We start from the raw sequence: 16,778 nt of genomic DNA on the forward strand, positions 1-16,778 counted from the left end.
CATGATTTTGTCTAAGAACAGGATGTGATTGTTACTAGGCTGTCGAACTTTGTTGGCCTGCAAATGCTCTCCAGTGGATATTGCAAGCAGTACTTTTGTTCTTCTTCTAAATACGTGAAAAGTAATCTTTAGTTTCTTACAGTACCATAAAGAAGTTGTTCGTCTGATGTCTGGAGAATTCAGACAGAAAATTGGAGACAAGTATATCAACTTTGCCAGAAAATGGATGAATTATGTGCTAACAAAATGTGAGAGTGGCCGAGGCACTCGACCCAGGTAACAGCCAACTTGTTACTGCCATGGTAGTTTTTGGAAGGGCTGAAGGTTTGGGTTCAAAGAGTTGGAGTAAATGGACTTGATATCTGGCTGGTGGCCAGTCCCTAGGGTGTTCCTCAGGGCTCAATTTTAGGGCCAGTTCTTTTCATTGTTTTTATCGGTGATCTGGACATGGGAGCTGGGTACATACTAAATAAGTTTGCCAGTGGTACTAAATTAGGAGGAGCCATTCATTCTGTTGAGAGTACAGAGTCCTTACAGAGGGAACTTGATAGATTATGAGTGCTGGACAATAACCAACCAATGCCAGATTTTGCATGTGAGGTGCTGTAACCCTGGATATACATATAGATCAGGGGCCAAGGGGTTGGAGTGCAGCCCTTCAGAAAGGGATGTTGAGGTTGTTGTTGATGGTAAGCTTTGAGTCACCAATGTGCCCTGGAGGCAAAAAGGGCCAATGGTATCCTGCAGTGTCTGAGGTACAATATAGCTAACCAGTTGGAAGGAGTGATTGTACCACCATGCTTAGCATTAGTGCAGCCTTGCCTTGTGTACTGTGCACACTTTTGGGCTCCACAATCTAAGAAGGGCATCAGAATATTGCAGTGTGTCTCAAGAAGGGCAGTGGAGATGGTGAAAGGACTAGAGGGCAAGATGTGCTGAGGAGTTGTTAAGGATACTAGGTTTGCTCAACTTAGGGAAGAGGAGACTAAGGGGTGACCTTGTTGCTGTTTGCAACTTCCTCATCTCTCTGGAGGCAGGACGCGAGGAAGTAACTTGAAACTGTGTTAGGGGAGGTTCAGATTGGGTATTAGGAAAAGGTTCTTCACTGAAAAGGGTAGTCAAGCACTGGAGCAGACTTCCCAGGTCATTCATGGACCCAGGCCTGTCAGTGTTCCAAGAAGCATTTGAACTAAGCATATGGACTAAAACAGAGTTAAACTATGGTTTAACCTTTATGTTGCCCTGTATGAAGTCAGAAGCTGGACTCTGATGATCCGTGTGGGCTTCTTCCAACTCAGCATATCCTATGATTCTATTTATATTTCATAGGTTGCAGCTGTTAATCCTAGTAGGTCTAAGAGGAGGCAGTGGGGGAGAGCAAGTGACTGAAGATACAACTCTAGCCAAGTTACTTCTCTTACTATACCAGTCTAGGCCTTGAAACCACTAATGCCCAGTCACTGGTAATCAGATAGTCATGAAATCTTTGATATCCTTACAGTCTTGTTTCAGAAAAGACAATTTAGGCAGGGAGCATACTGGTTTGGCTTGTTACTCTGAAAGATATTAATGGGTGAGTTGATTATACTGAAGATATCATGTATAGGGGTTGAATAGGCCTGCTCACTTTATTTGTCATTGTCCTTGCTAAAAATCAGACTTTTTCTGAGTATAACAGGGCAAATGTATTAAAACAAGTTAAAATTTTTACCTTTTATATAAAAGTCCATTTTCTTAGAATTTGTCATACTTTCCAGTGGAAAAATAATTGTCATTTATTGTTCTTGGATCTGCTTGAAACTCTTATGATGACTTTCGGTGAAGAGCACTTCATTTTCTGTCTTTTCTTTTTCTTTGAGATAGATGGGCAACTCAAGGTTTTGATTTTCTTCAAGCCATTGAGCCAGCATTTATTTCAGCTCTCCCAGAAGATGATTTCTTGGTATGAAATAAGTTATTCTGCTTGTATTTATTTGTAAATGCATGAGAACCTACTAGTACATGTTTTCAGGGATACTTTTTATAAAACAATGTCCGAATACAGATGCTGTTGTGCAACAATTACTGTTGTTACCTCACTATTGATTCCGATACCTCTTCAGTTTCTAAGATTCTGAAGAGAGTAGGTTTATGACCATTGACAAAAATGTTTGCAATTTGCTGACAAGCTGCTGGTACTGTCTTGGAAGGCCATTTCCCTCGTGTCTTGGGAAAGTTGCCAACAGCTTTTCCACAGAGTCACAATTTGTAGTTGTCATAATGAATTTCTGAATGTAACCTTCTGAGGCTTCATTAACACCCAGAGGTAACTACATCCATGGGTATGAATACAAAATCACAGTTCTTTAAAAATATTTCTTCAGATTTTTTCCAATGGGAAACAGACTTTAAGGCATCTTTCTTTTGTTTGTACTGTGAAAAAAAATAGTAGACTATAACTGGCTTTTTTTGTGTGCTCTACCTTCTTCCTTTTCCTGTGGAAATAAAATTCTGAGAATTTATTTCTCTGATCTTGGTACACTACTACAGAGAAGCGAAAGCACAGTTGCCACAAAATAGCACAATGTGAGTTTCAGCATTATTAATTTCAAGATATGTTACGAAATGCCAACCCCATTAATCTTGCATAATACAGAAATGATGCAGTTTAGTCTTTTTTCACGTGTATTATTATCAGGAGATCCATAATAAGTTACATTCTAGTCCTGTTTGTGTTGCTGGGAAAGGGTTATCTGCCTTAATGACAGAGTTAAGCTTTTATTAGGAGTACACTGATATTTTCCCTTTAGGAAGTAGCCCCTCAACTTTAAACTCAAAAATTGCTTTCAGTTTCTTAGACAAACTGAACAAGTGGGAAAGAAACCCAAAACCTTAATTGCGTTTTTTTGCACCTTTTTCTTTCCTAAACTGACTTTCTGTTTTGGAGAACATTGCTTGAAGCCACTTTGATTAATTTGTATAGAACAAGTCACAGCATTTTGCCTAGAAATGTCTATGTCTTACTTAGACAACACCTTGTGTCATGGAAGAATGATAGTCTAGCTTTAAAGCTCTGCATTTCAAGCTGAGATTCTAGCTCTCTCTGTGTTGGTAAGATATGCCAGTCCCAGGCTAAACACTTTTTTAGTTTAGTAGTTCTTTTTTTTGTTATTCTAGCTTCAACTTCTTGTTCTTCACTAAGTTTTTGAATTTCTGGAAGAAATTTTGACTACTCTGAGTGATTGGCATTTAGCAGCAGCTTCCATTGCAGCTAAACCAAAGAGCATAATTTTATTGTTTGTTGTGAAGACATATTTTATCCCTGGTGTTCTGACAAGCAGATTGAATCAAAGGAAGATGTAATAACTTGCCCAGGGTTACCCACACAATGAGTAGTATGCCTAATAATTAAGCTCAAATTGCCTGAGCCCCAGTTCAGTGATTGTAACTAATAAAATCCCTTTTGTGGAAGTTTTGCTAATTTTATGAGGAGATAAAAGAAGTGAGTTTCTCTTAAGTATGCAGGTTTTATATCATCATACTTTCACCCTGTTTTTTGGGGGGTGTGTTTCTGGAGTGGGGAGAAGATTGGGCAGAGAAGGTTGTTACAGCTTTTTCTAGCAAGCTTGATTTTTAATTTTATTAACAACAGATATCTTTAAGTTCCACTAGCTTTATATTATGAAATGTTTCTTATGTCATTGTGCAGTTTGTATGGTTATGTAATTTTAAAAGGGCAAAAGGCATGACAAAACTAAGACTTCCTAGCTTTAAAAAATAAATCAATGAAGTCAAAACCTAATGCTGACACAAAAGTTTAATATAATAGATGAATATGGCAGTGCTTACTTGACGGGTTACCAGTGTCATTTTGTTACTGTGAGCTTTACCATATGACTCTCAACTCTTGTAGCAACACATCATAACTTCTTACGTTTGTCTTTTCTAGAGTTTACAAGCTCTGATGAATGAGTGCATTGGCCATGTGATTGGAAAACCTCACAGTCCTGTTACAGGTTTGTACCTTGGTAAGGCAGAAGTTACTGGCATTTGTTCTGGAGCTTTGCTGCTGCTGTTACAGATTCTTGGTTGTGAAGTACTTTTAAAATGCTAGAAGTACCAATAAAAGTATTTTTAAGCTTTTGGGGATTGTTCATGTGAAACCATTATTGCCTGACAAAGTGTAAATACATGGCAGTTTTACTCAAGAAATTTCAAAGCTTTACAGGTGCTTTCCTCTAATTTTGTCCTTGAATTCCTGTGAAGTCTTGCAAATCTTCTGGAAAATGGCTGCGATTTTTAAAGGTTCGGTAAATAAATGATTGTTACTTTAAGAAGCAGTTCCAGCTCCCAAATTTTCATTGTGGCACTGCAGATATTTACACTTCTGATGGACTTTCTGTTATTGAGGTACAGACAAGTTATACATGGAGACTTGATGATAGAGCTGTGGGTAATAGTTCTCCAGTATAAAATTTGTCATGGTGCAAAATGTATCTTTGGCATTAGAATCAAATCAAAATATCACATTTTTTATCTTGAGAAAAGGAGGTTTCCTCAGCTGTGCTTCCTTCTTACACATCCTTTTCTCAGCACTGTTTCTCTCTTGCTCCTCTCAAGTCCATTGTCTGGTCTAACTTTCAAAATATCATGCCATCTTTTTTCCTTTTTCCTGATGTCCACTTCCTGGACAGGCTTGATGGAAGAAGACATAGGGGAGGGTAATTGGGCAAGGGGAGTTTTTTTAGTATTTCAGGGAAGTTTCAGTTGTGATATAATTTTGATGAGAAAGTCTTATAGCCAAGACACTTTTTACAATGAAAGTCAGTCCAGTCCTTGGGAAAGAAGCTTAGTCTAAAATAATATTTAACCAAATTCTGTAGTGTGATGTAAAACCTGTGGGTTCCCTTTTGATACTGTTGTTGAGAGGGAGGCCGATTTTAGGTGAATCACTAGTATGATGATGTCAAAGTATTGAAACTTTTATAAATGTCATTGCAGATCACACAAACTAAATTGCTTGACAGCTTTTGTCTTGGAGGCATGGGGAGTGGGTGACACAGGTAGATGGTGTAGACTTGAACAGCTGTCTGAAACTTCAATACATGTGAAATAAACATAGCTAAACATAAACTGTATCCTGGCTGCAGATATTGCAGATACCATTCCTGTCGCATGATTAGGAGAAAAATAAGAATTCCTAGTTCTGTTTGCATACCACATTGAGGGACTTGAACCCATGGTGATCTTAACCGCTTCTCCCAGATGTGGGGATCCAGTTGTGTTCATGCTGCTGGGTAGCATAGCTGGGTATGTCCTGGTGTTTTATCCTGTGTTTCTGCCTTGTAAAACAGCCAGTCCACCCAGGTGGGTTAGGTTCTGCTCTCTGGATCACCTGCTAGTGTATTTGCAAATTATATTAGGACAACCAACACACCTTGCCCTGGCATCTTATACTTGTGCTGGTAGTGCCCAAGGCAGGAACTCAGCTCACCAAGATGAACCTTGCCTGGCAGAAAGTACTGACTCAGGGTTTGATGGGCAGTCAGCTGTCTTGTGATGTGACTGGCACAATATTTTTCTGACTAATTAAGGTGAAGTTGAGGAAAGGTGCTGCAGACTGCTCTTACAGGCACTGAATGAGCTAGGCATGAGGACAGTGATGGCTCATTTAGGTTTTGCCCTATGTCTTTGTATCACTTCCTTGGGGCAGACTGTCATGGGGGTCATTAGGATGGGTAAAAATACCTTATGTGGGTTTTTTCCACAGCTCATTTTACTTTCCATTGTTGTCTGAGAAAGCTAATTCTGATGCAGAGGGAACATAATAATGCTGTTTGGTTTTTTAATTATTATTTGTCTTGTTAATATTTATATTGTAACAAGATAATAAGTTATCTTTAACCTGTGAAGTTGAAATAATGAAGTTGTAGTTTTAATGGAGTATGTAAACATTTTCTAATTGCTAGTTTTTAATTATCTGGAGAGTTTTCATTATTTTATGGATGAGTTAAATGATACAGTAATATAAAAATACTAATACATACAACTGCTTTATTTAAAATTAGAATAATTTTTGTTGTTTTCTGAAAGGATAAGATAATACCGTCCAGCTCATTCTTAACTCTCTAAAATAAGAATTTGTTTTAATTTTGTCTTGAAATGGCCCTAACAGAATTTTCCTCACGTCTGTGTAAATGTGGTGCTGTTTTGTGTTTGCAGCTGTTCATCGAAACAGTCCCCGTCCTGTAAAAGTACCTCGGTGCCATAGTGATCCACCAAATCCTCATCTTATCATCCCCACGCCTGAAGGCTTCAGGTATCTAGCATTAGTACAGCATTCTAAACTGTTTTATTGTCTCTTGGCTGTGCTGTCAGTAAGTGGAGCTCCTTTTCTTTCCTGTTGAGAGCAAAGCAGATAGAAAAAATTAGCATGTAAGTGATCTAAACTTTATCTATGTGCTTGGAAGGACAGTACAGTTTCCTTTTCTTGCTGCCTCCCCCCTGGTTTTTATCGGAACATGCTTTCTCATAGTGAAGTCTTTCTTGTCTCCTTGTCTTTTCTGAAAACAATGTTTTGATGTAAAAAGCTTTAATTCAGTCAAAACTACTCATTAACAGGACTTCTGTTTCTTTCCCTGCTTTGAATATCTGTGTACGTGCCCGTGACAGTGCTTCCTGTAGTTTGGCATACCTAGAACTTAGAGATGTAGCATTCTGAAATATGGTGGCATTTCTGCATCATTACCAACCTGCTGTGAATAAGCTTAAAAACAATGGATGTTTTCTCTTGCCTTTCAAAGAGCTGACATGAGAATTAATGCAAAAACGGTTTAAAAAAAAATTCAAAATAAACATTGCCATGCATATTTTTACACAGAAGGCCTAATTTTTCAAGAAGATGAGAACACTGACAAACTCAACACCTGACATTTTTTGGAAGTCACTTAGCTGTTGGCAAAAATTAGTACAACTCTAAAGAATTGGGGATTTTTATCCTGAAGATTGTTGTTACTGTACGTATTGGCAGCCTGTGAAGCTTCTGAGACCCAGAATTATTCCACCTAAAAGTTTTTATTTACTTGAAAAGCTTTTAAAACCAGGCATCATTATGCACACTTTAAGATCTTACTTGAAAATGAAACTTTCAACTCCATGCATTTTTTTTTTAAACTGTTTCCTGAAGTTTTTCTTCTTGCCACAGCACGAGGAGTGTCCCTGGTGACGCACGGAGCCATTGCAGTGTTGCTGTCAGTCGCGCCGCTCCCGTCGGCAGCGACTCAGCTCAGCCCAAACCTGTCAGCAGTGCAAATGATACCAGGTAGCTGCGCTCCGTGACGTAGCTCTCATTCTACATACATCACCCATATAACTGTTTCCAGATACTCGCATCCTAGTAGATCATTTGCACCATGCTTTTCCCTCCCATCATGTCTTCCACTGGCTCCTTCATTCATGTTTGACTTGAGCAAAATCATGTGCCTTGGAAATCCATGAGAAGATCACTTTCAGATTCAAAATGTCTGAACAATGTGGTAGTTAAAGCATTCAGATTTGCTCAGTAGAGACATCCGTGAAATGAACATATGCCAGTCAGCTCATTGGTATAACTTCACTAAATAATTAGTATTGAGAACTAACACTTAGAATCATAGAATCACTTGCACTAAGACAACTGTAAGATGCAAATAAGCCCAAGGATTTTCTTTTTTTTTAATGTTAGCTAACAGTTTTGGTATTGTTATTATCTGCCATAAATATTTCGAAATACTAATAGTGGCAAATGAAAAATTAAATAAATGAGATTTGAGGAGGATTTATAAAAAATTTCTTGCTATACCTTTGGCTTATTAGAGTGGTGCACCGCAAACTTAATATGAAAGAAACCTTTCCTGTATCAGGATAGAAAACAGATACCACTCCTGTATCATCACAGGTGACTTTTTTTGACAGACCTATGTTCGTATCTTTCTTGTTTTTTGACCTCTGATTCAGCTCTCATGTTATTTCTTCTTCCCATACCACAGTCAGACCATTGACATGACTCCCAATTTTACTCTTTTTTTTTTTTTTTTTTTCCCCTGCACTTCTGACTGTGAAAATCCTGCTGTTCACACAGTGATTTTATCTTAAGGTTTATAAATAGCTTTCTGGATTCTTATTTCTACTGCAGAGGACCAAAAGTTCTCTTGGACAGAGGTTCATATGAATGGAGACACATATCTGACTGTATCACACACCTGTAGAGAAACAAAAGAAGAGGTAGTGAAGGAACAGCAGATTGATGACGCCCAGCGTGAACTTAGATATGACTTGGATATGAATAATTTTTTGTTAAATAATTTTCAGTTGTTAGCCAGCAAACCATCATTGTTTGATTTGTTACCAGATGCATAGCAGAGGCACTTATTAAGCTGTTAAGAGGGAAGTAAGTTGTCACTTTTAATATAAAATCTTTCCTGCAAGTGTTTTCAGTTTATTTTTATGCTAAGATTTGACTTTCACCCTACAGAAGCCTCTAGTTGTACAGCTTGTGAGTCTGGGCCTTTTTTTTTTTTTTGGGGGGGGGGGGGGGGGGTTTGAAAATGAATCCTGAATTTTTGTCATTCAAACTGCATATATGTATTGTCTGTCCTTCATGCTTCTGTTTAAAGCACCTTGTTGAAAAAAACAAAGCAGGCAGTACTCTACAGTATTTGAATAGTCCTTTCAAGTAAGTAACATTCTAGTGAATTTTCACTGAGAAGTTCTGGCAGTTTTATAAGCTCACAGGGTGGTGGTTAATTAGTGTTATGATTTTGAGAATGCAGAACTTGTTCACTTGATAGTTAGTCTTTTTGCAGCATATGAAAGGGATTTTTTTCTTGAATATGTACAGCACTTCGAGCCAAGGCATATTTTTAAGGTTAGTTAATTTTTCAAGAGGGAGATAGGAGGTGAGTTTTTAATCCTTGGTAGGCTTTGTTGTGATTTTATGCCACTGAATGCAACTGTCAGGTTTGTAATTTGACACACTTGAATACAATGGTATATTCTTTTAATGTGTTCTCTATGTTTATCCTGCACAAATACTGATCAAAGTCTGAAGGTTGGCATTTGGACATTTTGTCAAGGTCTAGAAGATAATCATTAGGAAGGAAAGAAATAAGTATTTTCTTAGCTGCAATCAGATGCATATTGCTTCTGGATTGTAACATGAAAGTTGCTGTGACTGCAGCATTTTAGTCAAATTACCTAGGTTTGTTTTTCAAAGACTTGTATTTTTCTTAGAACTCTCAGCTTTTATTTCTCTGATGGTTGCTCATAAAATTTCGCATGATTTTATCTCTTTTATGCACTGTCTGGATTTTTAAAGTAGCATTTAATACCCTGGATGAGATGAGAAGAATTTGAGGAAAGAAATTATTAAAACAGAGAGAGACTTTTGAAGGTTGTTGGGGTTTTTTTAGGAGTTTTGTTTATTGAGGAAGGCAAAATATTGCAACATAGTATATTTCTAGAAATGTTTTTTTTTTAAATGTAGTTAAAGTTGCAAAGTTTTAACACATTGCAGTCTTAATTATGGATTTCATTTATTTGTGCTCCAAAAGAGAAATGGGATCAAGGAAGTGTTTTGTGTGGGGTTGTATTTTTTGTTGTTGTTGGGGTTTTTTTAATGCCAGGTTTGGAGTCCAGTTGCTGGAATAGCACAAAGACAGAAACTTTATACACTGTCCAGAAACTCTTTAGACATTTAGGGCATGATTATAAGTGTTAAATATCTGTTAAAAATTGAACATAGGAATTTTGTAAATAAGTCGTACTGGGCAGTGCATAGTGCACAAATGCCACCATAACTCTAGTGAAGTTTTTCTTAACATAAAAAGGAAAAAAAATAAATTAATATAGCTAGAAATTAAAATCCAAAGCAGTGATACCTGGTTGTTTACACTGAGCTTTCTGGCAATTATACATTTACAATGAGTTCATGCGAATAACCTTTACAGATGTTCAATTTCTGAGCTAGCTGAGGTTATTTTTCATGATATTATATTTATTCAGGGCTGGAGCCAAAATTTATCAAGTGTTCTTCTCTTTTACTCTACTTTTTTGCCTAATAATGTGCATACAGTCTTTCTGGACACAAGTAATAAAAAAAAGATCTGGGTAACTAAGATGGACCTGAAATGGAGTTTAGACACCTGCATTCGAAGCTGTGGTGCTTAAATCCTCTGTTCAGCTGCTGTCTCATTTTAGAGGTGATTTAGCTTTGCTTGGCTTTAAGCATTTTGTGCATCAGCAGTTGTTGCTCTGTGTGTGCTGAGGACCACCTTAGCATTCTGCCTGGTTAAAACCTCAGCTTCCTGAGGAAGAATGAGGATTTTCACTAGTTCAGTGCCAGTTCCTGCTCAAACCTAGTTGGCAGTAGTGGGGAGTGCAAATCAAACGTTGTATGGAGAACATTTGCATGGGAATAGGCTGTTGTCTTTGTTTTGTTTTCTCGTTTCTCTTGACTATTATTAGGTAATAATCTGATACAATTTAGAAGCAACTTAAGTGCTGTAGGAAAGTCCTTTCATAGGTGTGTGCACTTTGTGCTGCTGGTTATCTTTCTTGTTTTGTAGCTGTTAGCTTTCAGTGAAGGATTTAACAATGTTGCCACCTTTCCAGTAATGTTTAGCTCATACCTCTAAACCATTTCTTTAAAGGAGACATCAGTCACCATTCTTCCTCATCATGCTTTAAAAACTGAAAGGGATCCTCGTCCAAAAGGGAGTTATGGTAGAAAGTCTTTCATGAGGAATTTATGTCTGTAAAACATGAGCGATTTGGTCGATGTCAGGGGCTGGAGAAAGGTGCCTGAAGATCTAAGGATTTAAGTCTCATTTCTCTCAGTATTTTTTGCCTTTCTGTTCCGCATGCTTATTCATCTGGCTCTTATTCTGAGGCAACTAATTCTACTCTGTGCTGTCTGGAAGAACTAGAGCCTCTGAGCAGTCAAACTGCTTCATTTAACAGAGTCCTTCTGTCAACTAACTTGTGTTTCTTCCCACTAGTTTTGACTTAATGACTGTGGACTATGAATGCATTTGCAGTGCAATAGGCACAGATGAATTCAGTTACCACCTTTCATCTGATAATGTGGCTCACATTATCCCCAGATGAATCACTTCTGATTGTATATCTGAACCTGGCACAAGCTGTATCCTGCAGCAGCTGACTTAGTAGTTGGTTACAATTCATGAAAATGGATTGTGTTGTTATGGGCAAGGAACAGTTTGAAGTAGTTTATACTTTGGAGGCTTAGGACTTATTCATAGAGTGGCTTAAATAAAATCATAGAAAAAGTTTTCATTTGGGGGGAAATACAGCATAGGGTTTTCAGGTTCAGTTCCTTTCAGCATCAGTTTCTCTTTCATGTTGCTTTCATGGTTCATATCCTGGACTTCAGAGGTTCTGCCTCTTTCAAACTGCAGTTAAATTAGCATTATGCTAAATAAACACTAATGACAAGTTAATTAGCATGGTGGCTCTTTTTAACAGGGGTTCCAGTGTCCCTGAAAATGATCGACTTGCTTCAATAGCGGCCGAGTTGCAGTTCAGATCCCTTAGTCGTCACTCCAGTCCCACTGAAGAAAGAGAAGGTAATTGTCACAGTAACAAATTGTGACCTTAATGTGCAGATGGTTTATGTCATTAATGTATTTCTGTTCCCAATACCCTTTCCAAAATTTTTTAAACATCTTCCCATTCAAAACTCTTTGATTTATAACTTTTAGGCTTATATGGTCAGAGTAAGTTCTTCTGTTTTCAGACATATCCACTATTCTCTGACCTTTCATACTGTTTCTGAGTTGTATCTGAAGGGTTTTACTGGTGTCTTACTAAGTTACAGTGTTCAAAATAAAGTTAGTAATGATTGCTGAATTCTATATACCCCATTTGACAGTCAATTCTGAAACAGTGTTAATGAGGCATGAACTGGACCCATCAGGATAATGAAATGTTTTCTATCCAGTTCTTTATCACCACAGTATTCATATTATGAATATTTGCTGTTATTTTTGAATCCTGGAGGACGGGACAGTGTGTGTGACTCCATGTCCTGATCAGGACTCCTCCTTCAGGTTTCCCCAGCCCCTGTATATGTGTGTTTATTGCAACAAATACCTTGAAAAATTAATTTTGCAAATTAAGAGGAAGAACAAAATCTGCAGCAAAGTAGAGTTAATATTGTGGTCATCCACACTGGATTTCAAAGAGGGAAATGGCTTAAAAAGTTATATTAAGAGGTGTGGGGGATTTTTTTAATATTTGTTTGGTATTCAGCAAATATTGAAAATATTGTCTGCCTTGTGCTTAATCCATTTTTAATGCATCGGTATGAACAGAAACCTGGCTTAGGTTGGAATTGAATACAGGTCTTATTCTAAGGAACTTCAGAAAATGGTTTTCATACAGATATCTTGCACATTTGATTCTGAGTTCCTTGGCTTGAAGTGCTTCCGTCAGTTGTGGAAGGAGATCTGTGTTTCTATATAAGTTAAATTCTATTTCAGAATAGCTTTTGTAATTTGTTTTCTGAAGAGAAATCATTTTTCAGTTCAAGAGCATACATTGCTGTACTTGTAGAGTGTATTAGTCCTGATACGTAAGATCTCAGCTTCTGATGAATATAGTGGCATAATCCTTAGTATGAGATAAAGCTACTTTTGCGCTCACATTATTATTTCCCTAGAGCCATTGTATCCAAAAGGAGATTCAAGTGGTTCATCCCGGCGGAGCTGGGAGCTCAGAACATTAATCAACCAGACCAAAGGTAGGTGTTTAGGAGACACTATAATCCAATGTCTGTTAAACTAAAGCTGTACTCAAAGGGTGAGTTTTATTGCTGATTGTGAGAGGTTTTCACAGCTTTCTACACAGGAAGGGGGAAGAAATAAAATCCTGATTGCAGGTATGTGATACTGCTAACAAAATCACAAGGTGGAATTTTTGAGGTAGGAGTAACTAAAGTTCAGTAAAGTTGATTCTTTCCAGTTTCTGAAAGATACTAGCAGTGTTCCACAAAATGTAGTACATTTGTTACTATTCAGGAATCTGAGAAGTTTGCTGTCCCTATTCAGTGCCCATTTATGAGCTGCATGACAGTAGGAAGCACTTCCGCACTCCCCAAGATCTCTGGAATCTTGGGATTTTCTTGTTTTGGATGTCATAGCAGTAAGTGATCCCATACTGTTTCCTAAATTCAGGGCTGTTATGGGGCCCTTTGCTGTCTGTCCTGCTGCTGATTTTCATGAAACTTGAAGTAACTCGATGACTTCAGACACTCCTGTACTGTACAGATATATACGTGAAGCCAATTGCATGTATTGTGGCACGGTGGAACCTTGTGGAACATTAGAAAAAAATTTCTGTCACATTAAGAACTGGTCTCATTGTGTGGCTTAGACTGAATGCAGGGAGAATTACAATTTTTTCCTGAAATCTAGAAGCCTTTATTTTTTGTTAGGATCGTAATCACTGAAAGGAATGGAGTTTGTTTAGACAAGAAAAGAAGAATAAGGGAAAACTTGAAAATTTCTAGAGGAGTGCTGTAATGGGATCTGTTTTTACTGTCCACTGGCAATAAGAAAGAAGTTTTCTAAGAAACCTCTCATATCTCTGTAGAGCAAAACCTTATCTGTCCTTTCCTTAGCACTCTTAATGACCCTAACATGCTTCCATTAGCAGAGGTTAGTTACAGGTCAGATGCAGACAAGTGTGTTGCTTTTCAGACATTTAATTTCTCTGAGTCAAGTAACAGATGATTAGAAATGTAGCAATATTTTCTTTTTACCTTAGTTCATATGTGATTGTTAAAATGTTTTATTATTTCCCTATATCTTAAATTAGCCTCAAAATATAGTTTACTTTTAACTCGGGTGGCTCCACAGGATATCCAAAGGCAGCAACATGTAACAGTGAATATTTCTCAATCAAGAAATTGTTCATCTCTTTTTAGACACTGCTTCCAAGCAAGCACCAATGGAAGCCGTTCAAAAGTCTGTTCAGTTGTTTGAAGAAAGGAGGTACAGAGAGATGAGAAGGAAGAACATCATTGGCCAAGTTTGTGACACACCGAAATCTTATGATAATGTCATGCATGTGGGTTTGAGAAAAGTGACTTTCAAGTGGCAGAGAGGAAACAAAATTGGTATGTCCATTATACTTTGATTTGTCAGGCTAAAATACCAAACTTAGTGTTTTTGAAGGAAGTCTAAGACTATCTTTTGAAACTTATGTCTCTGCATAGGTAATATCAGCTTTAGTGAAATCAGAATATTAAAATATAAGTAACTGTTGCAGCTAGGATTTTCTGAATGTAGAACTTCACTGAAGTTTTCATTGGTCAGATAACAAGAAACAAAAGAGAAGGATTTGGTTAGGACAATTATTTAGATATAATCCTACAATTCCTGCATGTGTTTAATCCTATAAAAGGTTTGAGTTCTGCATTTGGAAGAATCAGAAGTACTAACAGAAATTAGCTCAAACTTTGGGATTTATTTAATTTATCAATCCTACTGTTGTTTCCCTCATATCTGATCATTGTTTAGTCTCTGGTTTGGGATTTTGGGGGAACATCCTTATGTTCGTGAGAATTTTCATTTCAGCCCATTAATGTAATGTTTTTACTTTTAGTCAGCTTGAGTTCAGGTCTGTGAATGTGATGTTGCAGGTTAAAAGCTACTTGAGGTTTTAGTTTAAAATAAAGAACATTGACAGGCTGTTTTCAGTGATGTGTTCTTACTGCAGTAGATGTTCCTGTTGCTTATTGAATGTAGCGTACTGAATTTTTCTTATTTTAATTCTGCAGGTGAAGGCCAGTATGGGAAGGTCTACACCTGTATCAGTGTTGACACTGGAGAGCTGATGGCTATGAAGGAAGTGAGTACTGTGTATACAGGAATCATTGCTGCTCTTGGTGTTTTTCTAAACCACGTGTATGATCTAGCAGGCATTAAGGTTTTCTGAACACTGTTAGCTACCTGGGAAAGGATGGGAAGACAGATTGTTTCTTCATGTAGCCACAGCTGCTGTTACCACTTTTTCCTCCTTAAGTTGCTTAAGCTTTTTCTTTTCAGTTTATAACTTCCAATTTAAGCATATGTAAAATGGATTAGGAGATCTTTAATAATTTTGAAAGATTAGTGAAGACTGTACACGAATTTATATTTTATTTTGCAGTGTTTCTTCTCACACTTTATTGCGTTTTTCTTCATTCCTTAGAGCAAAAGATAGGAAGTGTGACAGCAGATGTTTTTCAGCTTCTCCTGTAGTTTAAGTGAGCTAGACTGAGTCACAAAGCTGTTGACTAACCTGGTGGGTACAGAAAATTAATTTTCCGGATAGAAGTAGTAAAGCTGTGTAGGCATGAAAATGGATTTACATCACCTTGGTTTTGTTTTTTTTTCAAAAAAGCATTTCTACATCTTCAGGTGACTGAGAGCATCAAGTGTTCGCAACAGCTTCTGTGGCAGCCATTGGATGCTGCAGCTGTTACCTTTTATGGGGCAGTTCTTACACACACACAGTATATGTGACCTCCAAGGTGTGGGAAAGCAAGACTGGGCTTGTGCTTGACTTTTTGAACCAGTCATTCACTCGCCAACACCAACACTTCCAATTTTGTTGCATGTTTTCCCTCCCAATGAAATGACATTTTTTTCCTCCCGTCGGTAGTACTCAGTTTTTGGAATTCAAAGTTGCTTTCTAGATGCAGGTGCTTTTTACAGATTTGCTCTTTAGCAGAGGCTCAAATAAATTTATAAATAAAGCTTTACTTGACAGACATCTCATTAGTAGGCTAAATACAGGCTTAAATGCAAAAGCTGTTTGCAACTTCCAAATAAAAGGAATTTCAGAATTTCTTATAATAATAACTTTGGATAAAATTAATTTACTTACTTTTATACTGATTAAAACCACTGCATTCCCCCTGCCCTTGCCCGAGGATTTCTTCAGATTCTACTGTTTTAACCACAGTGTCATGAAAATCCCTTCAAACTGTAGTGGACAAGCTTTACTACAAATGTATAGTCGTGCAACTGTGTATTAGGAAATACATGAAATACTTGAAGGTCATTTGTCACCTTTGTGCAGCCTCCATATATTTAATTTTACCACTCTTTGAGTACAGTCGTGGAACTCTTATACAGAACAAAGAAATCATAACATTCTAGCAACCAAAGGCAAAATATGTGCATTTATTTCTTTAGCAGTTGTCCTGCATTTAATTGATGAAGCTTCTGCCTTCTGTCCAGTATGGTAAAAGTGGCACCTTCTGTAACTTGCTGTTCATTTTGCTTAGCTTTGTGTGATTAGAAGCTTTAAACCAGTATTTCAGAAGACTCAGTAATTTTTTTTCTTCCATGAACAATCCATCACAGCATATTGTAGAAGAAGTAAAGCAAACCTGTTTCAGTCATCAAAAACTCTATGATTGCATTTGTTCCATGGCACATCTGTTCTCTGTGACTGCCTTATTCTCAGTGAAGAATCCCTCAAACAAATCCCCTAGACACAGTACAAGAGAATCTGAAAGCAACATCAGTGAGAGTTATTATTCAAGAAAGACTAGTTGCCAGGCATTTCATCACCAGATATTCTATCTACCACATTTAAGCTAGATGGCAAGCTCAGAAGAGATACATATATGTACACATTTGTATGTTTATGCATTTAAGTAACAGGATTTTGCTCTTGTAAAGTTTATACATCATCATAGTTGTATGTAATTTTGCAAAAATAGTTTAATGTGCTTTTTTTGGTTTAAA

The 16,778-nt window shown here is 37.3% G+C and overlaps 1 protein-coding gene across 1 annotated transcript in view; it reads left to right on the plus strand.

The window, feature by feature from the left end:
- MAP3K4 (mitogen-activated protein kinase kinase kinase 4) overlaps nucleotides 1-16,778 on the plus strand; it is a gene marked incomplete at its 5' end in the record, with an annotated part of 54,969 nt that overhangs the window by 26,720 nt on the left and 11,471 nt on the right. The window contains 9 exons of the mRNA XM_009085184.1: nucleotides 143-276; nucleotides 1,864-1,942; nucleotides 3,929-4,007; nucleotides 6,202-6,298; nucleotides 7,184-7,300; nucleotides 11,503-11,603; nucleotides 12,698-12,778; nucleotides 13,964-14,155; nucleotides 14,819-14,889. Of these exons, the coding sequence (XP_009083432.1) occupies nucleotides 143-276; nucleotides 1,864-1,942; nucleotides 3,929-4,007; nucleotides 6,202-6,298; nucleotides 7,184-7,300; nucleotides 11,503-11,603; nucleotides 12,698-12,778; nucleotides 13,964-14,155; nucleotides 14,819-14,889 (951 nt within the window). The remainder of the gene's footprint in view (nucleotides 1-142; nucleotides 277-1,863; nucleotides 1,943-3,928; nucleotides 4,008-6,201; nucleotides 6,299-7,183; nucleotides 7,301-11,502; nucleotides 11,604-12,697; nucleotides 12,779-13,963; nucleotides 14,156-14,818; nucleotides 14,890-16,778) is intronic.

The sequence above is a fragment of the Acanthisitta chloris genome, unplaced genomic scaffold (genome assembly GCF_000695815.1).
Source record: "Acanthisitta chloris isolate BGI_N310 unplaced genomic scaffold, ASM69581v1 scaffold5452, whole genome shotgun sequence".
In the NCBI taxonomy this organism is placed as follows: Eukaryota; Metazoa; Chordata; class Aves; order Passeriformes; family Acanthisittidae; genus Acanthisitta; species Acanthisitta chloris.